The 26,848-nt window shown below is 44.7% G+C and overlaps 1 protein-coding gene across 12 annotated transcripts in view; it reads right to left on the minus strand.

Moving 5' to 3' along the window:
* SH3KBP1 (SH3 domain containing kinase binding protein 1) overlaps nucleotides 1–26,848 on the minus strand; it is a 356,671-nt gene that overhangs the window by 31,696 nt on the left and 298,127 nt on the right. For all 12 annotated transcript variants that reach the window (XM_055269199.2, XM_055269203.2, XM_055269200.2 and 9 more), the window contains 2 exons: nucleotides 24,800–24,959; nucleotides 5,176–5,261 (listed from right to left, as the gene is read on the minus strand). In XM_055269199.2, the coding sequence (XP_055125174.1) occupies nucleotides 5,176–5,261; nucleotides 24,800–24,959 (246 nt within the window). The remainder of the gene's footprint in view (nucleotides 1–5,175; nucleotides 5,262–24,799; nucleotides 24,960–26,848) is intronic.

Below are 26,848 nucleotides of genomic sequence, written 5' to 3' on the forward strand. Positions count from 1 at the left end.
CATCACGTCTGGCTAATTTTTTTTTTTGGTAGAGATGGAGTCTTATTATATTGCCCAGGCTGATCTCAAACTCCTAAACTCAAACAATCCTCCTGCCTCCGCCTCCCAAAGTGCTGGGATTACAGGTATGAGTCACTGCTGCATGTTAGTCTTTTTTTTTTGAGATGGGATCTCTGACACCCAGGTTGGACTGCGGTGTTATGATCTCAGGTCACTGCAACCTCTGCTTCCTGGGCTCAAGCGATCCTCCCACCTCAGCCTCCCAAGTAGCTAGGAACACAGGCGTATGCCACTACACCTGGTTATTTAAAAAATTGTGTAGAGATAGGGTCTCACTATACTGCCTAGACTAGTCTCACACTCCTCAGCTCAAACAATCCTCCTGCCTCAGCCTCCCAAAGTGCTGAGATTACAGGTACGAGCCACTTGCCCAGTAGAGATGTTAGTATTCTTTATAGATAAGGAAGCTCAGAGAGTCTGTGGAAATTGGAGAAGGCCACTCAGCTGGGAAGCAGCCGATTCAGCATTCAAACCCAGGTCTGTAGAGGCCACTCCTGCCCTCTTCTCTCCAGCCACTGGGAAGCTCCTAATCCCTACCTCCAATTCCTGCCAACTTCTCAAGCCTCAGCCCTCTACCTCCTGCCTCCACTTGGCACTAACACGGGCGTGTCTGGCCCACTCTCAGAGCCAACATGCTTAACTAAACTAATCACGTTTTCCTCCAAACCAGCTCCTCCTTCTGACATTCTCATTTCTACCCATGTTGCTGGATTCCCCAGTCACCCGACCCTAAAACCTCAAGACTAACAAATCATTCTATCCTCCTCCCCACTCCCAAACCCAATCTACTGCCTGACAATACTGCCTGGCAATAATTCTCCTGTATTGCTGCTTCCACATCTATCTCTTCTTTCCTGAGCCTTTCGTAAGCAGCTTCATTCTGGCGCTTTCTGCCTCTCACCCCAAGTATCAAATAACCTGACTCCTTGACACCCATCTTTCCTGAAGGATTTCCTGATTAGTCTCACAAAGCTCCAGCAGTTACTATCTGAATTTTAGACCTGATCCTGTCACTTTGGTGTACTATCAATGATCACCACTGCCTATAGAATAAATTACAAATCCATCTCCCTCAAACTCAATCCAGTCCCTACTTACAATTCCAGAGTGATATAGTTTGGATCTGTGTCTCTACCCAGATCTCACGTTCAGTTGTAATCTCCAATGGAGGCACGGCCTGCTGGGAGGTGATTGGATCATGGGGGTGGATTTCTCATGAATGGTTTAGTACCATCCCCTTAGGACTGCACTCATGATGGTGAGTGAGTTCTCCAGATATCTGGGTGTTTAAGTGTCTGCTCCTCCTTTGCCTTCTGCCATGATTGGAAGCTTCCTGAGGCCTCTCCAGAAGCAGATGCTGTCATGCTTCCTGAACAGCCTGCAGAATCCTCTTTTCTTACAAATTACCCAGTCTCAGATATGTCTTTATAGCAATACAAGAATGGACTAATACACAGGATAGCCCTCCCTCTTTCCCAGCACAAACCCTCTAACACAGCCAGGCTGGTCAATACTCACCACGTGATTCTCCTGCCCACCTCCACTACCCCCACATAAGCAAATTCAACTTCAAGATACAGACAAATCTGTCCCCCTTTATAAAGCCTGTTCCAACAACCTGGGCCCCAGGGAACACTCTCTCCTCTGACCAGCATTACTTTCTACCACTCAGTCATTTATACAGACCTACAGTGTTATTTAACTTTTCATTTGCCATCTTAGGGGCCCAAATGGATCCAAAGCCCCTGGAAGGCAGAGCCCATGTGTGAGGGCCTCAGTCTCCAGCCAGCCTTGCATTTGAGTAGTAGGTACTCAAGTATTTATTGATCACGTGATTGTCAATCATTATTTCTTACAATGCAAATAAAGCATACATTAAATTGTTAACTGGAGGCTGGGTGTGGTGGCTCACACCTGTAATCCCAGCACTTTGGGAGGCCGAGGTGGGAGGATCACTTGAACCCAGGAGTTCAAGGCCAACCTGGGTAACATAGGGAGACACTGTCTCCACAAAAATAATTTTTTTAATTAGCCAGGTGTCGTAGTGCGCACCTGTAATCCCAGCTACTTGGGAGGCTGAGGTGGGAGGATCGCATGAGCCCAGGAGTTGGAGGCTGCAGTGAGCAATGATTGCACTGTTGCACTCCAGCCTGGGTGACAGAGCAAGACTATCTCAAAACAAAAATATCATTAACTTGAGAAGTTATAGTCTTCTAGGATTAATGTCTTTGTGGCAAAGAGAGAGAGAAAACCAAACCTCAGTACTCTATTTCTGGGCTCCCAAATATACGCAACTGTGCTTAGTTTCCACAGCAAGAAAAGCTTCTATAGATGAACCCGCCCCCCCATCAATACCCCCAATATTTCCACACTAGCTCATCAGACTGAAAAACATGTGATTCATATTTTCATGATCGCGATCATAGACATCTCCAGATCCAAAGAATGCAAAGGTCAAAGGTGAATGCTCTTAACAAGCAAGACAGATTATCCCGTATATTCTGGAGGAGAGAGAATACCTCCCTTCCTATTGACATGAGGGAGGTGACAAGACAGCCCCCTGAGGTCGCACATGACCTTCACCAACCAGCCACCCTGGCTTAAAACAGGGCCCAAATATGAAACTGCAGTGGTAGAACCGGAACTCAGGCTCATTCTGACAATCCCCTTTCATTCACAGCCAATTACTGCTCTGCTCTGCTCTGCCTGCACTTTAAGCAGAACAAAAGCTACAGCAGGCCAGAGTTTCTGTTATTGCATCAGCCCAAGCTATCAGGTTATGCTTCCTGACTGGGCTTCTCAAGGGCTGAGGATGTAAACGAGCTTGTGGAAACAGGGGAAGTACTTTTGGCATTTACAGTCACAGTCACACATCCTACCCCCAAGCCTCCATAAGATCAGACCAGAGACTGCATGTCAGCAGTTGCAAAGATGCAACTCTATCAGCAGGTTCAAAGGAAAACAGCACCCAAACAGAGGGACAGCAGCAGGAGAGCAGAATGCTCATGTTGGGAGCTCTAGTGCTCTTACAAGGCCTGCCAACCATCATACATCTGTTTCTAAAGTGAGTGGCCCAAGCAGATGATGCTGGAAAGCTGTCTTCCATGTCAAATCAATCCCTGATAGTGCTTGCCAGAGGTTAGGGAAGGGGGTGGGCTGGAGAAAGGTGGGTGTGGCTTAACAAGAGCAACACAAGGGATCTAGTGGTGATGGAAACGTTCTATGTCTTGACTGTGGTGGTCGATACACAAACCTACATGTATGATAAAATTGCAGACTGGGTGTGGTGGCTCACACCTGGAATCCTGGAACTTTGGGAGGCTAAGGTGGGAGGATCGCTCGAGCTTAGGAGTTCGAGACTAGCCTGGGCAACATAGTGCAACCCCACCTTTACAAAAAATACAAAAATTAGTCAGGCATGGTGGCATGCACCTGTGGTCCCAGCTACTCGGGATGCTGGGGTGGGAGGATCGCTTGAACCTGGGAGGCAGAGGTTGCAGTGAGCCGAGATCGCACCACTGCACTCCAGCCTGGGTGACAGAGCGACACTCCGTCTCAAAATATATATATATATATATATATTGCATAGAGCAAAATACACACACAAGTACTAATAAAACTGGGAAAATCTGAGTAAGATTGGTGGATCATATCAATGTCAATATCCTAGTCATGACAGTGTACTATAGTTCTGTAAGATGTTACTATTGGGGAGAAACTGAGTTAAGGGAACATAGATTTCTATTACTTCTTACGACTGCATGTGAATCTACAATGACCTCAAAATAAAAAGTTCAATTAAAACAAAGTAAATTTTAAAATGCAGCCTTCTATATTATGTAGAATATGAGAGAATGCTAACTTATGACCTTGATAGGTACAAATAGAAGATGTAAAGCTAAAAAATGTTTATACTACTTAGCCATAGAAAAGAACGAGATCCTATCATTTGCAACAACATGGATGGAACTGAAGATCATTATGTGAAGTGAAATAAACCAGGTGCAGAAAGAGAAACATTGCATGTTCTCACTTATTTGTGGGATCTAAAAATCAAAGCAATTGAACTCATGGCGGTAGAGAGCAGAAGGATGGTTACCAGAGGCTGAGAAGGATAGTACAGGGCTGGGGTGGGGAGGCGGTGGGGATGGTTAATAGGTACAAAAAATATAGTTAGAAAGAATGAGTAAGACCTACTATTTGATAGCATAATAGCATGTCTATAGTCAATAATAATTTAATTGTATATTTTAAAATAAAGTGTGTAATTGGATTGTTTATAACTCAAAGGATAAATGCTTAAGTGGATGGGAAAAATGTGTTGAAATGAAGTCTTGCACATGGTTGCAAGTTTTTCTTACAGCAGGTCATTTTCCTCTTCCCAAGAAATGTGATAGCCTGTTGCTAAACAATATGATTGTTTTTATATATTTCTATCATTAAATGGCCTTTATGTCAAAAAATAAAATAAAATAAGAAAAAATTAGTCCCTGAATCTGGACTTCTTAAAAGGGTTGCCACCCAGGTCAGACCACTAGTGGCCTTAACAGCACACCGGTAGCCTCACACCCACCCACGTACACCTCCAAAAGAACCTCTGACTTTTATTTACCCAGAGAGACTGTAGCTCCCTCCCATTTATCATATGGTGGTATCCTGACCTTGGGAAAACTCACTCATGTTCTGAACTAAGTGGCAATTACCATACCAAAGCTCATTTGAAACTCAGTCAAAAGTGCTGTATCAACAATGAACCCTGCCATCTCACATTTGCATCCATCCACCTTTTTACACAAAATACACAAATCACTGGAAACTGTGAACATAAGGGCTAATGCCCACTTTTTACAAAAAGGCTTATTCATCATTTCTTTTCATTAGATCTTGTAAGGAATTTCTCCTAGGGAGGGGAAAGGTCCCAGGCATTGTGTTTCAATGTGGAAAGCACCATCATTTCCCTTCTTTACAAAACTGTAACACCTAAAGCCAAGCGAGGGTGCCAGCCTGGCATTTCAATGGCTTTATTATTTCTCATCATGCTGGTTGAAGGCAAGCCAGGCTCTGCGGTTCTTTACTAACTCTGCAAAGAGAAGCGAGAACACTGTCCTTACTCACCAATGTCATTGCTGCGGTCCGAGAGATCTTTGTCCAGGATGCCAGATGGCGAACTGCCGGCCAAGTCAATCTTTGGACCGTCACCCCTACATTAAAAACACAAGCCCAGACATTTAATAATTGGTGTGTGTCCTTGTCATTCTGTCAGTTTTCTTGCTGCACACGTTAAGGAGTGTGCTGCATGTGGAGTGGATGGCACTGTTGCCTGTGAGGGAGCCAGAGAACCAACGAGCTGTCTAGCCACATGGGATGGGGTGCAGACCAGCTGACAGGCTGGATGCGCCCCTCTCCAGCACGCGTTTTCAAAAGTGGCTATTTTAATAATGACTGTTCGCCAATGTACCTCCAGCCACAAACCCTCCTGCTGGGTACACAGGGTGCAGTATAGGGCCTGCTCCTGCCCTGCGGCCAAATAAACACTGGCTAATGATAACTGGGAGCTTTCCTTTTAAGGAACAAGGAATTTAGCCAATGCTGCTTGTCAAAGGTCAGCTACTTTCAACCTTGAGAAAAAGGTTTTCTGGCCTGGAGCTGTGGCATCAGCCAGGCTGTTGAAAGGCACAAGGTGTCGAGTTGAGATCTGGCGACCTGAATGCTGGCGCTAGGGCTCAGGCCTGTAACATTAGACGGCTCCTGGATGGGTGCCCCATGCTCATCAGGACATGAGTGACTTCCCTCTGTATCTGGGCTAGGAGCAGCTCTATGGGATGGGAACAGCCTCCAAGATGATGAGAGAAACCTAGCCTTCTCATGCACAAACAGAAGGTTCCTCCAAATTACTCCACAAGACAGCTCTTTGCGCCCTTTTGGGGGGATGAGTCACAAACGAGTTTATCCAAGGGCTATGAGAGCGGTGAAATAGGAAAAGATCCTTGCCCATAAAATGAGAGAGAGAAGCTGAGCAGTTGTTCCCAGCAAAGTAACAGAAATAGTCCATCTCACAGCCCTGAAGGCCACCATGGCCTGAAGTTACACCTCACAATGAGTAGTACCAGATTTAGTCAACAAGCACTTGTCATGTGCCACTTGTGCCGGGGGTATTCAGAGATGTGCCTGCTCGGGAAGGGCTCGTGGTCTAAATGGCAGAGACAGTCAGCCAGCCACAGGTCCACATGGCCTAGGCTACAAGACGCAGGTGTCACAGTCCTATGAGAAGAAAGGAGTGGGTCAGTGCAGGAGATCTGTGAGGCAGAGGGTAGGGGGCATGGAGGTGGTGTTACACTTGAGCCTTGGAGGAAAAGGGAGAGAGGACATATTCCTAAGAGGTGTGATTGAGCAATGACCCCAGTGTGGGTGAGAGTGCCAGTGTGGCCAAGGCCCCCGGGACCAAAGCCTGAAGTTCTCAGAGAAGTGACAGGACAAAGGCTGGCAAGGTTGGTGAACACCTGACTGCTGGGCCGGATACTACAGGGCTTGTTTTGTCTGGGAGGCAATGAGGGGCCGAGAGACGGTTGTAGCAGGAGACCTGTATACCTGGAGGTCAGGTCAGGGCAGGTGCTGTGGGTGAACTCCAAACCAGGGAGCTGACAGGACAGACTGCTGTGTTTTTCACTCAAAGAATGGGTGGTGAGCAGGGCACGGTGGCTCACGTGTATAATCCCAACACTTTGGGAGGCAGAGATGGGAGCATCACTTGGGCCCAGGAGTTTGGGACCAGCCTGGGCAACGTGGTGAAACCCCATGTCTGCAAAATATACAAAAATTAACTGAGTGTGGTGGTGTGCGCCTGTGGTCCCAGCTACTTGGGAGGCTGAGGCAAGAAGATCACCTGAGTCCAGGGAAGTTGAGGCTTCAGTGAGCTATGATCGTGCCACTGCACTCCAGCCTGGGTGACAGAGTGAGATCCTGTCTCAAAAAAGGAAGTGTTTGTGGGCGCATTTGGTACAACATGCATATTTTTGTGATGGGAGAAGACGACCAATGGAAGGAGATGAGTCCTCCTCAACTCCCAAGCAAACCACACTGCCTCTTAACCTCAAGCATTCTCCACCACAGGAGGGGCAGGGGTGAGAATACCAGGGACCAGGCCCGGGCCTAATGGCTTAGCCTCCACTAAGAGAAAATACAGCTCCAAGACTGTCCTGGGAGTGTGTGTTATGATGCTGGCTGGGCCCTTCCAAGCTAGGCTGAAACAGAAGTTCAGGTAGAGCATGAACTCCTGTACTTGGAAAGGAGAAGCAGCTTAGGCTTCAGAGAAGGACCTTTTTTCCTGCCTCACCCTAACTTCCTAAGGCTGTGGGCTTCCCTAGGCCAGGTTTCCATAGCAGACCCCCTCTCCAACCCCTGGCTACCCAAGCTTGGGCCCCACCAGGGCCATTGCCTCAGACTGATCCTGAGCCAACAGGAAGGGCAGGATGGAGGACATTTATTTCAAAACATTTCACTGTCAGGGCCCCAGCACCCACTAATTTGAAGGTAACCTGAATGAAATGTTTCAGAAATGCAGAATTATTAGCAGAAATGCATTTTCATTTTTAAGAGTCTTCCCCAGATATAAAGAAATACATTCCTGGGGACCCTTAAATATCATTATCTGGGATCCACAGAGCCCAGAAGGATTGGGTGCTGCCATCCTTCAAAATAACAGACTAAACACAAATTATACTCACAGCCAGACAGCGCTGTCCTTTTTGAAACACACCAAAGATCAAAACTTATAAGACCACGTGTCCTGCCCAGGAAAGAGAGAACACTCAGGGAGTGAGTCTAGTGAATTCTACTCGGCATTTTTTTTTTTTTTCCAGTCAAGAGGGAAAGATGGTTTGAGGTGATACCCTGGGGGCAGCTGGGGTTAAGTCAGAGGGGCTGCTGGCAGCAAGATGAAGTTTTGCTCATGAGTTAATCACATGTATCTCGGAACAACTCAGCAGTTTCTGAACATGTGGCTTATTTGTGTATTATGGTAACTGTCAATCTGGGAGCTGCTGTTTCCCTCTGTGATTTGACAGCTGGAAGCTTCCAATCAAATGTGAGCCTGTCTCCAGAAACTTTAGAGGACCCTATTGTGCATTACTATGCTTTATTACTTTACTGCTCTTATTTTCCTTTTATTGTTATTCTCAACTATTTTATTCTTTTATATATATATAGTACATATATATGTTATATATAGTACATATATATGTTATATATAGTACATATGTTATATATAGTACATATATATGTTATATATATAGTACATATATATGTTATATATATAGTACATATATATGTTATATATAGTACATATATGTTATATATAGTACATATATCTGTTATATATATAGTACATACATAGTTATATATATAGTACTATATATGTTATATATATGTTCTCTCTCTCTCTCTCTCTATATATATATATATATATAAAATAATATATAAAATAATAAAATGTTTTTGTTTTTTTAAGACATGGTCTCATTCTGTCGCCCAGGCTGGAGTGCAGTGGCGTGATCTCGGCTCACTGCAACCTCTGCCTCCCAAATGGTTTTTATGCATCAGTGTGTTTTTCACAGTGTTATTTGTAATGAAGAAAAACTGAAAAGAACTAGAATCTTTCATAAATAGGAAAATACTTGAATAAACTATGATATTTGATGGACTTTTATATAGCCATCTGAACGATGTTTATAAATGGCTTATACTAACAAGAATGAATGCTTACATTGCAATGTTAAGGGACAAAGGCAGGTTAAAAACAACACACACCGCAGCACACATATACCCACGTGCCCTCCTGACATATTAGGAAGAGCGATTTTAAGACTGGAAGAAAATTTACAGTGGTTATTCCTGGGTAGTCTGATGGGTGACTTCCACCACCCAGTTCAGTAGCTGGAACATGGCAGGGACTCAAAAAACATCTGTGCTACTAGTGAACATTTGCCAGATTTTCTGAAATTAGAATGTATTATGTATTTGTACAATAAATGTACTTTTCCCTCAATATCTAAAGTTGTATGCCGTTCAGTATGATCACATCTATGGAAAACTGGTGAAAAACAAACAAAATCATACATAGGAAAAAGACAAGAAAGAAATAGTCCAAAATGTTAATAGTAGTAATCTCTGGGATAAGATTATAGGTGAATTTTTCCTTCCTTTTAAAGTTTACTTTTATTTTATTTTCTTGAGATGGAGTCTCACTCTGTCACCCAGGCTGGAATGCAGTGGCGTAATCTCGGCTCACTGCAACCTCTGCCTCCTGGGTTTCAGCAATTCTCCTGTCTCAGCCTCCTGAGTAACTGGGATTGCAGGCGCGTGCCACCACATCAGGCTAATTTTTGTATTTTTAGTAGAGACAGGGTTTCACCATGTTGGCCAGGCTGGTCTTGAACTCCTGACCTCAAGTGATCTGGCCACCTTGGCCTCCCAAAGTGTTAGGATTACAGGCGTGAGCCACCATGCCCGGCCTAAAGTTTACTTTTAATAATAGCAACTAGAGGCTTATCTAATTCAGGCAGCTCATGTTCTCTCTCCTTTCTCTCCAATAGTATTATCAAGGTAAAAGCTGAGATTGCCTGGATCCTGCCTCACAAACTCTCCTTTAAGAACCACCCAGGCAGTAGGTGCCCCACGAGGTCATCTCTCCTGGGAACTGGTTTTCAGGCCAGGGGTGGAGTTATGAACCCTAGACTTAAAAATCCAGGCCAGGTGTGCTACATCTAAACCTGCTGTTCATCACCTGTGTGACCTTGGCCGGGTTACTGAACCTCTCTGGAACTTGAGTGCTTCATCAACAAAATGACTGGTGGGCTAGCTTCAACAGGATCACCTCCGAGAGGCGTTCTATCTAGAGCTCTTGTTCCATAATTTCAACATTAGAGAAATGTTGGAGTCTGGGGTGGGGTTGGAGTGGAGATAGTCCTGTGAGTTGTGGCAAATTCTGGGACATTTCATCATCTCCTTTGACTCCAAATTTCATGCCTCTGGCCAATGTTGTGAATTCCTTTCCTTCCCACTTGACTTGAGCAAATGTAACTCACACTTTTAGCACTCAGAGATCCACCTCTCTTCTTCGTGTTTCCTGCAACACACCCCTGTATCCCAACCCTTATCACAGCACTTCATATTTATATATGTACCTAGTAATCTTCCCCACTTATTCTTCAGAATGGGATTTTGTCACTTTTGTTTCCTCCTAGTACAATGCTTTATACATTTATGTATGCCAAAAAGTTTTTGTTTAACTAAATGAATAAGCAAACATTGTGATTTTTCTGGGCCTTGTACACCTTAGGAAATAACCTGTGGATAAGTTATATTCTTGATATAGTGTGGGTGACTTATAAACAACAGAAATTTATTTCTCACAGTTCTGGAGGCTGGGAAGTCCAAGGTCAAGATGCCGGCAGATTCTGTCTGGTGAGGACCCAGCTTCCTTCTTGCTGTGCCCTCGCGTGGTGGGAGAGGGGTTTCTTTTATAAAGGCATTAATCCCATTCATGAGGGCTTTGCCCCAATGACCTAATCACCTCTCAAAGGCCCCACCTCTTATTCTGTCACCTTGGGAGTGAAGATTTTGACACATGAATTTGTGGGAGGGGGAGGTATAAACATTCAGACCACAGACTTGAGTATAGTGTCAACACTTTTTAAACAAAAAACAAATTCTTGCAGATCCCCATGTATATGTCTGTTATGGACTAAATTGTGTCCTCTCAAAATTTATACATTGAAGTTGAAACCCCTCAATACCTCAAAATGTGACTGTATTTAGAGATGGGCCTTTTAAAGAGGTGATTAAGTTAAAATGAGGCTGTTAGAAGAGGCCTCAGAAGAAACAAATCCTGCCGCTATCTTGATCTTAGACTTCTAACCTCTACAACTGTGAGGAAATAAATTCTGTTGGTTAAGCCACTCAGACTAACACAACACCCCTGTTTGAGAAATCATAAGAAACAAAAAACAGCCGACGACAATGGCTATCAGTGGAAAACTGTTGCCACAAGGGCATTTTGTCTTTGCAACTGCTAAAATTATAAAGAATACCACACAAATGAAAAACAAAGGTGCAAATTGCTTGTAGCTACTAGACCCTCTATCCCCAATTTTAGGAGCATTGTTCTAATGGCACTGGATAAAAGGAAAAATCTATTATGCTCCAAGTTGGCCAAGGTAGCTGTCCCTCAAGTGGCATTTAGTGTGACCTGGGGTGAACCCTTGTCAGGGAGGGGCTTCTGACTCAGGAGAGTGTTTTACATTTCTGGGATTTGCCTGCAGGCTCCTTACAGATGGTCGGATAGCCTGAAGCACAAGGACCATCCTGAAGAAATAGGAATTAATCATCCCTGAGTAACTCCTCCCCAGATTCTAAAGCACCAGCCACATGTTGATAGGAAGGAGAGTGGGATCCCTCCAGTCTCTCCAACTGAGCCCTGATCCCTCATGCCAAGCACCAGACACAGGCTTAAGTTGAAATGATCTTCGACACAGGGCCAGAAGCAAGCCTATTTTGAAAACACAGTAGGTGAAGTTTAAAAAAGGTTCTGATCCTTCCAAGTAGGGAAGCTGCAGCTGGTGTTTTGACAGTGTTCAGACTGTGGGTGTGCAAGCATTTTACAATGTCTATTTGGGAATGCCTTTCACTGTATTTATAGACTCTTAGAACAATGCTAATGAATTTCAGTTCCGAAAAATACCAACATTTCTGAAATTCTGTGAAGCATGTGTCTGGAGCGGCTGACACCCAATGAGGATGCAGCCCCTCAGTGGTCCCTGTTCTCCCCAGTCTGCCCACCATGTGGGTACCATTTGGCAAAAGGGATGTTATTAAATTCAGAGAAAAAGGAAAAAGCCCATTCTTTTGTAATTTGCAAGCTCCTGCAAGTGTTTCTGTCTGGTGAGTTTCTATGCCTGCAGCTGTTAACTAAAAGGAGAACATAAGAGAAGTCAGGAGATACCACCATATATCCAAAGGCATCAGAAGAAAGTTGCCCTTACTTGTTTCTGATTTTTAAATCAAAGTAATGCAATGTTCTTATATTTTACCTAGCAGTTTTCGTTATGGACAGTTAGGACACATGACTTGGATAGGCAAGTACCAGCTAAAAGTCTCCTTGTTTTACTAAAGCAGGAACCTAAATCACAGAGAAGAGACTGACGAGCCCAAGCACCCCACCAGGTATAAGTAGAACCTATGATCCCATAGAAATAACAGCAGCTCACCTCCTTTGAGAATGAAAAAAGAAGAAGAAAAAAAGAAATAACAGCAGCAGCTACTGTTTACTGAATGCCTACCATGTGCCAGGCACTAGAATAAGCACTTAAAAAAAAAAAAAAAAGAAAAGAAAGAAAGTCTCACTCTGTTGCCCAGGCTGGAGTGCAGTGGCATGATCACAGCTCACTGCAGCCTCGAATTCCTGGGCTTGAGTGATCCTCCTGCCTCGGTCTCCTGTGTAGCTGGGATTACAGGTACACGCTACCATGCATGGCTAATTTAAAAAATTTTTTTGTAGAGATGGGGCTCTCACTATGTTGCCCAGACTGGTTTTCAACTCCTGGCCTCCAGCAGTCCTCCAGCCGCAGCCTCCCAAGTCACTGGGATTATAGGCATGCTTTAAGTACTCAATCCTGACAACCACCCCTTGAGGTACCCACTGTGCGCAGCCCCTTGTGTGAAGGGCTCATTGCCCCTACTGCCTGCTGGAAGTGCTGTCAGCAGGCTGCTGCCAGTTGTCCGCTATTCCAGGGACCATCTCAGCTGCAGAGAGCCTCCTCAGCCAAGGCACTCCCTCCCCTCCAGGGAAGCCCACACCCCATGGTATCAAAGTCTCAGCCATCTCAGCCCAACATGGGATGACTCAGATGGGCCATTTTGGCTCCAAAACTTCCCATGGATTTGGCCAAGGCTTTTTGAGCCAGTATCACATCATGACTTCTCCCTCCGCCCAATCCTTCTTCCCTTTTGCTTCATAGGTACTGAACTCTAAAACATATCTTCATGTTAAATGCTGGCTCAGGGTATGCCTTCTAGAGAACCCCACCTGTGATATCCTTTTTTTCATTATATAGATAAGGAAACTGGAGCTCAGTGAAATTAAGTCACTTGCTGATTAAGGGTTGTAAAAGTAGTAAAGTGGCAGGGTCTAGAATTGGGCCTATTAAGTCCAACTCCAGAGTCCAAGCTCTTGACTCCTTCTCGAAGCTGCTTTAGTCAGCCTTCTGGTCTTCCAGGCTGGGGATCTGGCCTTGGGGACAGTGAGTCATCAAGGATGCCAGGCAGCCTGTGTCACCCCGGCTCACTGCCAGCTAAGTAAATTACCTTTGCCTCTCTCAGTTTAAAAGCACTAATAATAAACAAAAATCACGCACTCGATCTATCCAGAGGGGCCTGTTCTTCCCACTCAGACTCAAGATATAAGATGGGGCTCGTACACAGACGGGAATGTGGAAGATGCACCATGTGCATCTCCCGAGACCATGAACTCAGCCAGTGGCATGGCCCAATTTAGCCTGCGTTGGGACAGTTAAGCCAAGACATGTGGTACGGACAAGGTGTTGAAGTGCACAGGAAGCCAAGGCAAGCAAACAAACAAATAAGTAAATTAGCAGTAGCACTAACAGCAGCCACAAAAAACAAAAAAACAAAAAGACAGAAAGAACCCACAAACCTTTTGGAGGTGAGCAAGGATGAAAGGAGAAACAGCAAATCTACCGATTCCTACTGAACCAAAGATTCCAAGTCCATATGGTGACTCTTTTTGGCAGCAACGCCCCCCGCCCCCCGCCACCACCCTGTGCCCCAGAAAGGAGGTGCAAGTGTTTGGGCTTCAACTGCCTACAAAGTTTGACAAGGAGGAAAGAAAGCTGGGAAGAAAAGGAAAGGAATAGAAACGCCCCATTGCCTGTGCTTAGGAAACCACTGAGGCACACACCACACATCCTCTATTTTTCATCACTTTTCATTGCATTGGGAACAGATGATAATGGATGTCAAATGTGCAGATCCTAGAGAAACCACTCGAATTATCCTATCTTCTTTTTTTATGACTTTTTACTTTATTTCAATAGCTTTTGGGGTACACGTGATTTTTGGTTACATGGATGAATTGTACAGCAGTAAAGTCTGAGATTTTAGAGCACCTGTCACCTGAGAACCTATCTTCTTTCTTTCTCCAACTCTGCAACCTTGCTTATCACTCCCTCCTAGTGTAAAACTACTGCATCTCATTGTTTACCTCTGTGGCCCTGTCCAGTCGGGTGCCTGAGGATGCGAGGCCAACACAAGTGAGCGCTCCCTTCCTGCTCTCCTGGCTGCCTACTTATAACATCTCAGACTTCAGCTCTGATTGTTAAAGGTGGGTAGAGAGTACCCAGCTGAAGCCCCCATTTTATTACAGACAGGTCCTGTGCTCTGAGAGCGGGGAGTGATATACCCAAGGCCACCTAGTTGATTGGTGGCAGAGCTGGAACCAGATGGAAAGTTCCTCATGCCAAGCCAGTCCAATCTTTTCCTACCACATTTGGGATGGCAATAATGTAAGTGAGCATCCGTGTGCACAGGTTTTATGCTCCAAGAGATGTTTTCCTTTCAAATGAACAGCGACAAGAGGGCCCCGCCCATCTGTGAAGATAGCAGATGCAAAGCCAGTCCTTCAGAAGCATTCTGCCCCAGGAGGGATGTTACTGCCCATGGAACTTGGATCCTTCCATCAGGAAAGGACAAAATGGGAGTATCAGTAACCCCAGTTTCCTTTGCTCCTCAGATGGAGGGCAGGAAGAGCCTCCCTCCCTTTCCCAGAAACCCAAATCCAAAGGTCCTGCTGTTATCTGCTATGAGTCCCCACATACTCACCTGGTAGCCAAAAATGTCCCAGGAATCACAGGAACTTTTGGACTGAAAAAGTGGTACCATTTAAATGTGGGACAAGCAGAGGGAGGCCAGGGGCACAAGAAGCAGAAACCAGAGTGGTTTTCCTGGCAGCTCTCCCTTTGCATCGTGCGTCCTTGTCTGGACGAGCACAAACAAGCTTGGCTATTTATAGATGGTGAAGACACACTGGAAGGTGATGGGAAAGTGCTCACTCAATTCCCCTCCAAATTTCTGTTCATTGTGCAGACTCTGCAAATATATCTGGAAGCAGGCCTCTCTCCAGAGCCCATCCAGGGCCTGACAAGCCCTGCAATCCACTATGGCACAAGGATGATGACATCTGTAGACGTCACCTGCAAACCCACAGCTTGACATCTCAAAGAGGCGCAAGGGGCTTTAAGGATGCTGAGCCCTCCTCTTGGGCAGTGTCTGGAGGAGCAAGAATTCATCATCATGTGACTGTGAGAAAAGTTTGCAGGGTGCCGTGTGGAGGAACAGTACTACTCAAAGACATAGCCCATGGAAGACATATTATAGAAACCAATTAGTACAAAGCATGCGTGAGGTGTTAACATTTCCTACTGTTTCACTGCCTGATTCTGGCCATCAGTGGCAGGAAAATCAATGTGACTCAGTCTGGGCCAAGGCTAAATCCCATCACTATGGTTGATTCACTTTATGTGTGGGTGGAAGGAAAGAGAGTGAGAGAAGATAATATGTACAAATGGAATGAGGTCAGCATATCATGCAGATGTCCCTAAAGTATGACAAGGTACTTCCCCCCATGCCTGTGACCTATGGGACTACCTTCCATCAGTTGCTGGCCTTCCCTGGGTCCTGGCTCTTGCTGCAGCTGGGGGTGGCCACTCATGCTTCCACCCTGAGTTATGTCCACTTTTCCACCCCCTTGGGGCCCCAGAGCCTGACGCAGGAACCCCTCTCCCATGGAGGTCACAGATTTGGTGAGTGCCTCTTAAGTTGCCAGACAACGAGCTAGGCCCCTGAGGTGGAGCAGTTTGTTTAAACTCTCCACACCTGAGCAAGGTAGACCTTGTGGTATCATTTTGCAGGGGAGGGAACTGAGTGAGACTCAAGGTGGTGAGCACCTTGCCCGAAGTCACAGGGTATCTAAGAAGAGGGTTGGGGTTTCAACCCCAGTGTGCCTGGCCCCAAAGCCCAAGCAAGCAGTGGGTGGGCCTGGTTACCATAGTTAACTACTACCTAGAAGAGGGCTTGGGCAAAGGTAGGCACTTTATGAGTATTTGAAACAAACAAATGAATCATACATACACATACACACATATACACACACACAAATTTTCTTTCCTTCCTGAATCTATATCTAGCACCCATTCTCCATCTTTTTTCCATAGCCAATTTCTCACAAGACAAGTCTACCCACGCTTGGCCACTTGCCCATTCTCTCTTCAACTCACCCCAAATCTGTCTCCTGCCCACAACTGTTCCATGGAAATTGCTCGACTAGGATCACCAAGGGCCAACTAATGAGCAAAGCCTGGGTGTCCCTGGCTCTCGAGATGGCAGCGGTTCTCACAATGTGGTCCCCTGACCAGTAGCAGCAGCAGCAGCAGCACTGGGAGCTTGGGAGAAATGCAAATTCTCAGGCCTTAATTCAGACCGAGTTAGAAACCTGGGGTGCCAGCAATCTGTGTTTCAACAAGCACCCCTAAACACCCATGATTCGGATGCATGCCCAGGTGTGAACACTGCTGATTAGTAGTTGCTCCACACTTCCTCCTTCTAGCTTCCATGACATCACACTCCTCCTACCCTTTTGGATGGCTCCTAGGCCTTCCTCCACCCTGTACACAGTGATTTTCCCTGCTGCTGTCTCTACTCTTTCCTCTTCCTCTTCTCCGTAATCTCCTGGAGTGGTCATATCTAATTCCATGCTTGTAACTACCATCTATAAGCCAATGACATCCACCTCTGTAATTGCTTTTCTCTTTTTAATTATTTAGAGACAGGGTTTCACTCTGTCACCCAGGATGGATGGTGTGTAGTGGTGCGATCATTGCTCACTACAGCCTTGAACTCCCAGGCTCAAGTGATCCTCCCACCTCAACCTCTCAAGTAGCTGGTACTACAGACATGCACCACCATGCATGGCTAATTTTTAAAACTTTGTAGAGATCTCTATGTTGCCTAGGCTAGTCTAGAACTCCTGGCCTTAAGTGATCCTCCTGCCTCTGCTTCTCAAAGCACCGGGATTACACATGTGAGCCACTGCACCAAGCCGACCTCTGTAATTTCTAGCCAAGACTTCTCTCCTGAATTCTCCAAAGATAAGTCTTCATCCTGATTTGTATTAAAGGAGGGAAACACACAAAAATCACACAAGGAATCACTAGGAATCTTTAGAAAGAAATTCATAGCACCTGAGTAATCCCAATTCAAAATGATGGGCTAAGCATCCAAGTACACAGTTTACCTGCTGACTTAGGGAATACTGCACACACTCACTAGCTTTCTCTTCCTCTTTTTTGATTAATAGATTGATTAGTTTACACCTAATAAAAGCAAAGAGGTCTTTTCTAATGCTTTCTTTTGGTGGGCATGGGAGTTGGACACCTCACTGAGTGATCAGTACCTGGAAGCTTATTTCCTGCTACATCATAACCCCAAGGTCTTAAGCCAAGATGCCTTGGTAAATTTAAAGAAAAAATTAACTTCCATGCTCTTAAGTTGGTCCCAAGAGAGACATCCGCCCTTCCCTATGCACTTAGTTGATGTTTGGCATATAAATGTTTACTTAATCTTTGCCTCAAGCTAAAATGCCTCAGAACTCATCAGTCACTTAACTCCCAGTGTTTCTCTGAAATCCGGTGCTCCAGCATCACTACAGGTTAAAAAAAAAAAAAAGTGATTCCACTGCATGCTGCCCCTCCCCTTATCCTATGCTCCAATTCTCTCAGTGTAGCCTCCAGCCCTTCACAAGAAGTCCACATGGTATGTTTAACATTTAAAGCAATAGGTCATCTCTAAGTAGCACAGGTCTGAAAAGTCACTGGGCCTCCTACCCACATCCCGGTGTCCACCATCCAACTGCCTATCTTCGAAAGCAATTCCTGGGCACATGTTTCCACATGTAAAGTCAATGGACAGTGACCTCTGGGATGTCTGATTCATAGCAACCAACTCCCCCATATCTGGACCCTTCTCATTGAATGGTCTGCTTCCACCCTGACATTCTCAGCCACCGGGCAAAGCAAAAGCTGTTAATTCTGCTCTGCCCGACAGAGGATGGAGCCAGGAGGCTCACACCACCTGCTACCACACTGTCAAACCCTTCTTGTCACTATCATCATCTCCCAGAACACACCAGCACCCATGGGAGGACATTGGCTTGTAGAACATTGGCCTCCCTGACTCCAGCTCTTGCCATCTTCCTGAGCCTATGGTGACCGAGTGGGTGATCCATCCCCAACTCCGGCCCCTCCTTCCTCGGTATCTTCAGTTCTATGACCTTCATTCATTCATCTTCAGTCACCCACATTTGTGGCCACAACCATTGCGAATACTTTCATCTTCCAAACAAACCCACCTCCAAGGTTGTAAGCACCAACCTCCCCTTTCTGATCACCATCTCCTGTGCTTCCTTCCAGCCACCAACTTTGCCCTGCTCCCACTCCATCTTTGGCAGCCTCACTTCCTTTCCTTCATCCCAGACCTTCTCCCCACATCTCTAACTCAAAGCTCCCTGACACCTGCCCCTGGCCACTCAGAGAGCATGTGCTACAGCGGAAGACAGGCAAAGCTCCCCAACTCACAGTGAAGGTCCTGCTCCAGCTTCTCTATTCTTCGGGAAGAAAATGACTAATCCTTATGCCTTGGGATGTCTGAGTTTGGGAGGATTAACAAGCCTGCTTTGGACTAGTCAAGCTGCTTCTATCTCTTGCCCTATCAGATTTATTTCCTTTTGAGGGTACACACCTGCCCTGCCCCTCAGGTTTCTTGCTTGCTGCCTTCCACTGCGTGCAATTACTAGAGCTAAGGGCAGCCTGCCTCTCTCCAGCATTTCCTTGGGTTTTTCTTTTTCTTCTTTTGGACTCTTCTCCCAAGTCTCAGGAACTCTTTTCACAGAGGAACCCATTTTTATTCAATTGCTAATACACCTTATTATTATTATTATTTTTGAGACGCAGTTTCACTCTTGTTGCCCAGGCTGGAGAGCAATGGTGCAATCTTGGCTCGCTGCAACCTCTGCCTCCTGGGTTCAAGCGATTCTCCTGCCTCAGCCTCCTGAGTAGCTGGGATTGCAGGCACCTGCCACCACGCCCAGCTAATCTTTTGTATTTTTAGTAGAGATAGGGTTTCACCATGTAGGAGCCTTCATGTGCATTTCCACTTGCTCAGACTGAACACGGACTGCTTACTGATGTCACTGTGGTTTTCCTAGATATGATTCCTAAAAACTGTGAACTGGAACACCTGGGTCTGACCAGGACTAATATAATTATTAATTATAATATTAATATAATTATTAATTATGGTGCTATTAATAAATAATATATAAATATATTATTTATGTATACTTATAAATATATTAACATATGAATGTATTTATTAACACATATGTATATATTTGTTAACATATATTTATATATTGTGGTATACATATATTTCTAAATATAAAAATATATATCATTTATATTAATATATATTTATAAATATATATTGTTAATTTATAAATATGTATTGTTAATATATATTAATGATATATTTCTAAATATATATATTTCTAAATATATATTTATATTAACAATATAAATATATATTTGTAATATATCTTTTATACATTTAGATATATATAAATGTCCAACATTAATATATATTAATTGTATGTACATAATATAGAATGTCCAACTGATTTTATGTTACTATATTAATTATATATTTATATTTATAAATATATTAATATATGTTAATATATATTGACATATATTTATAAATATTTATAAATATATGTATATAAATATACAAAATATATATTTATATTTATAAATATACAAAATATATATTTATATTTATAAATATACAAAATATATATTTATATTTATAAATATACAAAATATATATTTATATTTATAAATATACAAAATATATATTTATATTTATAAATATACAAAATATATATTTATATTTATAAATATACAAAATATATATTTATATTTATAAATATACAAAATATATATTTATATTTATAAATATACAAAATATATATTTATATTTATATTTATAAATATACAAAATATATATTTATATTTATAAATATACAAAATATATATTTATATTTATAAATATACAAAATATATATTTATATTTATAAATATACAAAATATATATTTATATTTATAAATATACAAAATATATATTTATATTTATAAATATACAAAATATATATATTTATATTTATAAATATACAAAATATATATATTTATATTTATAAATATACAAAATATATATATTTATAAATATACAAAATATATATTTATATTTATAAATATAAATACATATATATATTTATGGAGCAAAGATCTCACTCTGTTGCCCAGGCTGCAGTGCAGTGGCACCATCACAGTTCACTGTAGACTCAACCTCCTGAGTTTAAGCAATCCTCTCACTTTAGCATCCTGAGTAGCTGGGACTACAGATGTGTACCACCATGCCTGCATAATTTTTAAAAATTTTTTTGTAGAGATGTGGTCTCACTATATTGCCCAGGTTGGTCTCGAGCTCCTGGCCTCAAGTCATCCTTCCACCTTGGTCTCCTAAAGTGCTGGGATTACAGACAGGAGCCACTGTGCCTGGCCCTGTAATACGTTTTTTGTTAAGTGAATATATCTAAAAGTGATGATGCTTTTCCTAAACTTATGTACAGTATTCCTTTTTTGTGAAAGATGCTAGCTCCTGTTTAAAGAGAAAGAAATTTCTCTCCTCTGAAAGCCGCACTTGGCAGCAAGATTACTGGCTGGTGAGAAGCAGCGTGAGCCCGGACGCTGCAGCTGGAGTGGCAATGCCTAGCTTCCAACGAGAGCTGCTTACAGTGACTACCTGTCCATGCATTCAATCGTCCATCTATCCATCCATTCACCTGGTCAGGTAAATCCTGGCGAAGATCTGGGTTCACACAGAACACAATACCCTTTCTCCAGAAGACCACTGACACAAAACTGTTTGAATTAACATTCCTACCTCCACTAACTTGGCAGAAGAAAACAAGTGCATAAACCAATATACAGGTTGGTTGTTCAATGTAATTGCTTAGCAAAAAAATACAAAGTGCATTAAGTACCAAGGAACAATAAGCCTTTCTCTGACTTTTAAAAGTGTTTTTGTGTGGCAATCCATGGCATAATAGGTTACTTAGAATGTAAGACACGCATACTAAAGAGCTTGTACAGAGGCTGGAAAGGACGACAGGAGAGGCAAAATTGAACAAAATATAAGCACTGGCACCTCCCCCTCTTTTAAGGAACCATGGCATTCAACAAGTGTTTGTTAAATGAGCCACTACCATATGCTCGACACCGTAAGGCATGTGGAGATGACAAAACACACTCTTGATCTGCTTTAAATCTGGTGAAGAAGTCCGGGGGTGTTTGCATCCCAAGTAGCACAGCATGGGGCCCAGCACTAGGCTAAACACGGGTGGCAGGCATTTGGAGGAGACAGCAATCATGAGATCTAAGGGAAGGCTTCCAGAGGAGGGCATGCTAACAGGGGCTCTCAAATCTGAAGCATGAGCAGGCTTGAGAGGCAGCCAGGCAAGTAGGGGCGAGCACCGTCAACAACTTGGAAGAATCTAGAGCAATGGCTGTCATGGTGTGGATTCCACCACCACTACCAGCAGCAGCAGCAGCAGCTTTTAAAAATGTAAATTCTCAGGCCCACCGGAGACCTACTGAGTCAGCAACTGTGGGGATAGCACCCAGCGATCTGTTTTGAACAAGTTCTCCAGGTGATTCGGAGGCATGCTCGAGTTTGAGAACCACTGAGTTAGAGCAGGCACTGCCCTCCCTTAAGCTGGCTAAGCAGGAATCTCAGGGCTTTCCTCCCCCACACCCTCCTGCAAACCAGTGTCTAGGGAGCTAGGCAGCCACGGGGTGTGTGGAGGGCTGGGGGCTGACCACCCTCTCCCAGGCTGCTCAGATGGCACGCACTGTTAAGAACAATTACATCTTCCACTGGCTTCACAAAACCTCTCTCATGCATCTCCCTTCATGGCCTGGACTTCTAACCACTGGATACTGGGAGACCCAGAGGCAGAGAAGAGATAAGCAGAGGAAGGAGGCAAATGGGACCTCTGTGAGCCCAGAAGTTTGGTGGTGATGATACGTTTCCCCTAGGCTTGCAAAGCCTGTACCTATCCTATAACCAGAGAGTTGCAAGCAACTCTAGAAGGCAAAGCAGCAGTTGGAATTACACTTCTCTTTGATCAGATTGTTAGAAAGAGCAGCAGGAATATTTTGGAAATTGTTATTGAGCTAACGGAAATGTTTGTAGCCCCTGGAGACTAATAGAATTTGCCAGGGTGTGGCTTCAGTGATATGCAACCTTTGCTGTTCCACATCTTCCCCATTTGTATAGCTCGTATTCTTTTCGGAAGCACTTTGGTTTACGTAAGTTTTTTCTTCTGATATACTAGCTTCTGGGCTGACCACACCACTGAAATAATCCTTGCTAAGGTCATCAAGGCTGTCAAGTGGCCCCAATATGTGCGTGTGCAAAGAACCTTCTATTGTCAGTTCATAGTAGAGGGTGGAACAGGGAGAGGCCTCACCAACTCAACAGGGGGTGTCACATGGAGGCAGTTGTTGGACTGGACCTTGGGAGATGCCTGTAGAATGACACAGGTGAACCAGCTGTTACTCGAATGGGCTCACACGCACCTGAGATGACCACAGCTCTGAATCAACTGGGCAGCCAGCCTCCCACACACCCACGTTGCAACTTGCCTCTACATTTGAGCCTGGGAGTTGTGTTTTTGTTGTTGTCATTGTTATGAAAAGCAAATGAGCCATACTACAATACAGATGAATGTTGAAGACATCATGCTAAGTGAAATAAGCCAGTCATAAAAGGACGAATCCGCCGGGCACAGTGGCTCACACCTGTAATCCCAGCACTTTGAGAGGCCCGAGGCGGGCGCATCACCTGAGGTCGGGAGTTTGAGACCAGCCTGAACAATATGGAGAAACCCGGTATCTGCTAAAAACACAAAATTAGCCAGGCGTGGTGGTGCATGCCTGTAGTCCCAGCTACTCGGGAGGCTGGGGCAGGTGAATCCCTTGAACCCAGGAGGGGGAGGTTGCGGTGAGCCGAGATCATGCCATTGCACTCCAGCTGGGACAACAAGAGCGAAACTCTGCCTCAAAAAAAAAACAAAAAAAAAAAAAAACAAAAGATGAATCCTGTATGATTCCACTTACTGAGGGACCTGGAGTAGTCAAATCCATAGAGACAGAAAGTAGTATGGTGGCTGCCAGGGGCTGGGAGAGGGGGTAAATGGGGAGTCACTGTTTAAAGGGTGCAGAATTTCAGATTTACAAGATGAAAAGAGTTCTGGAAATGGTTGTACAATAATGTGAACGTACTTAATGCCACTGAACAGTGCACTTAAAATGGATAGGATGGTAATTTTTACATTGCGCGTATTTTACCACTAATTAAAATTTGTCTTTAAAAGAGTAAATAAGCTCTTTTTTGTCTTACTGCAGCGTGCCTAATTCAATAGGCAATAATCAAAATAACAATGAAAATAATGTTGATTTGCATACTTGGGAATTATTTAGGTGCAGTCCATTATCATCCTCTATTTACAGATGAAAAAAGTGAGGTGAGAGGATAGTGTAGCCAAGCTCCTACTCCTCCCATGAATGAGGTGGGCTGAGATTCCAGCCCAGAGGTCTGTCTGACTCCAGCGCAAGAGCTGTGAAGCCCATGCAACTTTCACCATGCCAACTTAGCTCATAAGAACAAAAATTCAGTGACTGTGTGTTGACATGTACACCTAAAGACCTCTGGGTCACTGACCTGCCCGGGTGTGTTACACCAACACATATAATACATATATATTTTAATATTATGGTAGAAAGTTCTGGCAATGAACTTACGGAGAGAATTCAACAGTTCCTTGCTTTGTGGTAGGTATCTCAGGTCTGGAACAAACAATGTCCAACTCTGATTTCATGGAACATATGCATCCAGCCAGCTGGCCAATGAATTGTCAAGCACATCTCAGAACACATGCCTGCATAAAGCATGTCCCCAGCCTTTGAGGGTCTTAGAGCTAGAGACATTCCTGGCTCGGGGTTCCACAACAGGCTGTACAGTGAAGAGCAGAGGGAGCCTGGGCTATGGAAAGAAGCCCTGCAGAGCAGTGAGGGTCAGGGGTCGCAGCCACGCATGAGATGTACATACTTGAGGCCAGCACAACATCCAGGGAGACAAAGAGGGACATGCCACCTGCATTTCCAGGCTGAAGGGCAGTTGGCCTTGCTTCTAATGAGGCCCAGGAAAAACCCCTATGTGTGAGCAGGGCCTAAATGCTGGGTACCCAGTCCTCATCTGCTATCCTGAAACCCACACTGCACCCCTCAACCTCACACTCACTCCTGCCTGAGTGCAGGAGCCAGGACAGAAGTGGCCGGTGTCTTCAGATAATTTTGCTGGAGGATGTAAGAGGGAAGCTTGAGCACCCCTTCTCCTCTCCCTTCCTCCCAAGGTCTGTGGCAGTCAGTTCCCCTCCTGTGTTCCTTCCATAGCCACCCCATACCCGACCCCGGAGGTGAGAGCACAGCAGTACCTGGTGTGTGTCAGCGGACCCACCGGTCTCTCTGGCCTTCTCGGGGGCAGTGCGCCAGGTCTGCTGAGAGAATTGGTCTTAGGTGGCCGAGGCTTTTTTGGCGGTATGGCAGGAACGGAGGGCTTCTGTAAATCCAGTTTTGGCTCTCTCTCTGGTCTTTCTTTAAATCATTGTTTAAAGAAAACAGATAGATCGAGTGTAAGTGACAGTACTTAGATGCAGATCACTCATTTCCTGCTAAAAAAAAAAAAAAAAATACCGATGCTATTTCTGAAGGTGAACGTGGAAGGCCAAGAGCACCACTTATTCTTTGTCAGGTTAGAAGACGTCCCACAGAGCTCACTGTTCCCTCCCTTGCACACTTTCACTCATGCTGGTCCTTCTGCCTGAAGCGCCCTTCTGGCCACCGCCCACCTTCTGCATACTCCAGCTCTTCCTTCGAAGCCTGGCTGAAACGTGACACTGTCATGTTCCCTTCCCAACAGCTCAAAGGCAGACTTCCTTCCTTCCTCACCTGAGCATTACAGGGCAGCGCTTTACAAACACGCTCAGACACTTTCTGGGTGTTTCCATGTTTGGCACAGCCTGTAGGCCGACAGCCCCTGAGGGCAGGGCCCAAGTCTGGTCATCTCCTCAGAGCTGTATGTGGGGCTGGCAATGGAGTCAGGGCTCAGCAGAGGGCTGAGGGGTTTGGTCAATGGCCCACGGGACCTGCTGGGTATGGGAAGGAAAGAGGCCTGACACATCTCAGGATGGCCTCTGGAAAGGGCCATGAGCCAATCAAAGGGAGAGCATTTCAGGGAACAATGAGTTCTGGATTCTTCTTGTGCACAGTTTGAACTTGGAAGGCAAACTAGGACTTCACAGGTATAAGGTTTCCAAGGCTTTTTGGGGTCAGAGATATTAGAATGAAGTTGAAGCCAGATCTGTTGGCCAAACGGGGGCAGTGTTCAGTGACAACCTCATATTTTCTGTTCCCAACTAGCCTTGCTCCGTGTGTGGTATAAAAAGCATACATCCACATTCTTCTTGATAAAGATGGAACTTGAGAGAGTTGCCCAATGGACTACAGGCAGGCTCCCTATGCTTACTTGTAAGATGGTACTCAGGACACCTTTTACTTGCAAACACAGACTCATGTTGTTTGGGTGCCCACATGGTTGGCAAAAGGTTAAAAAAAAAACCCATCAGGGCTAGGCGCGGTGGCTCACATCTGTAATCTCAGAGCTTTGGGAGGGCAAGGTGGAAGGATCACTTGAGGCCAGGAGTTCGAGACCAGCCTGGGCAACACAGTAAAACCCCGTCTCTACAAAAACTAGCTGGGCATGGTAGCATACACCTGTAGTCCCAGCTATTCCGGAGGCTGAGGCGGGAGGATCTCGAACCCAAGAGTTTGAGTCTGCAGTGAGCTACAGTCGCACCACTGCACTCCAGGCTGGGTGACAGAGCAAGACCCTGTCTCTAAAAAAATAAAATAAAAATAAACCCATCAGGTACTATTATGCTCATCCCCACAATGTGGGGAAATATGCTCCAATCAGGAATGCTGGGAACTCATTTCATGGCACACAGGGGCCAGAGGAGGAAGGGTTCTGTTGAAATGCAAAGCAGGGGACATTTCTCCTATTGCAGCAGGACAGGGACAGGAACTCCAGCAGCCTACAGGATGAATGGAAAAGGGAGTTTGTGCTGACCCAACAGGGAGACCAAGTCTCCGGGTAGGCCTGATTCCCTGGCTTCCCTATTGCATCTGACCAGGGATTCTGCCTCCCTGACCCACTGTGGCATAGAATAAGGGATCATGGGAGGGGAAGGAACCAGAGATGTGGGGCCACTTGGTCAGCCAACTAGGGTGGTTGTTCACATGTAACTTAGTCCGTATGTCAGCATGGACTAGTGCAGGAAGTGTCCCCATCACGGAGCCTGGCTATTACCCAGAAACTAGCCATGTGTCCTCCATGAGGACAGAGGGTGGTGTCTGGTTATTTCACATCACACACTTTTTTTTTTTAGACAGGGTCTCACTCTGTTGCTCAGGCTGGAGTACAG

This window comes from Symphalangus syndactylus, chromosome X, assembly GCF_028878055.3.
Source record: "Symphalangus syndactylus isolate Jambi chromosome X, NHGRI_mSymSyn1-v2.1_pri, whole genome shotgun sequence".
Taxonomy (NCBI): Eukaryota; Metazoa; Chordata; class Mammalia; order Primates; family Hylobatidae; genus Symphalangus; species Symphalangus syndactylus.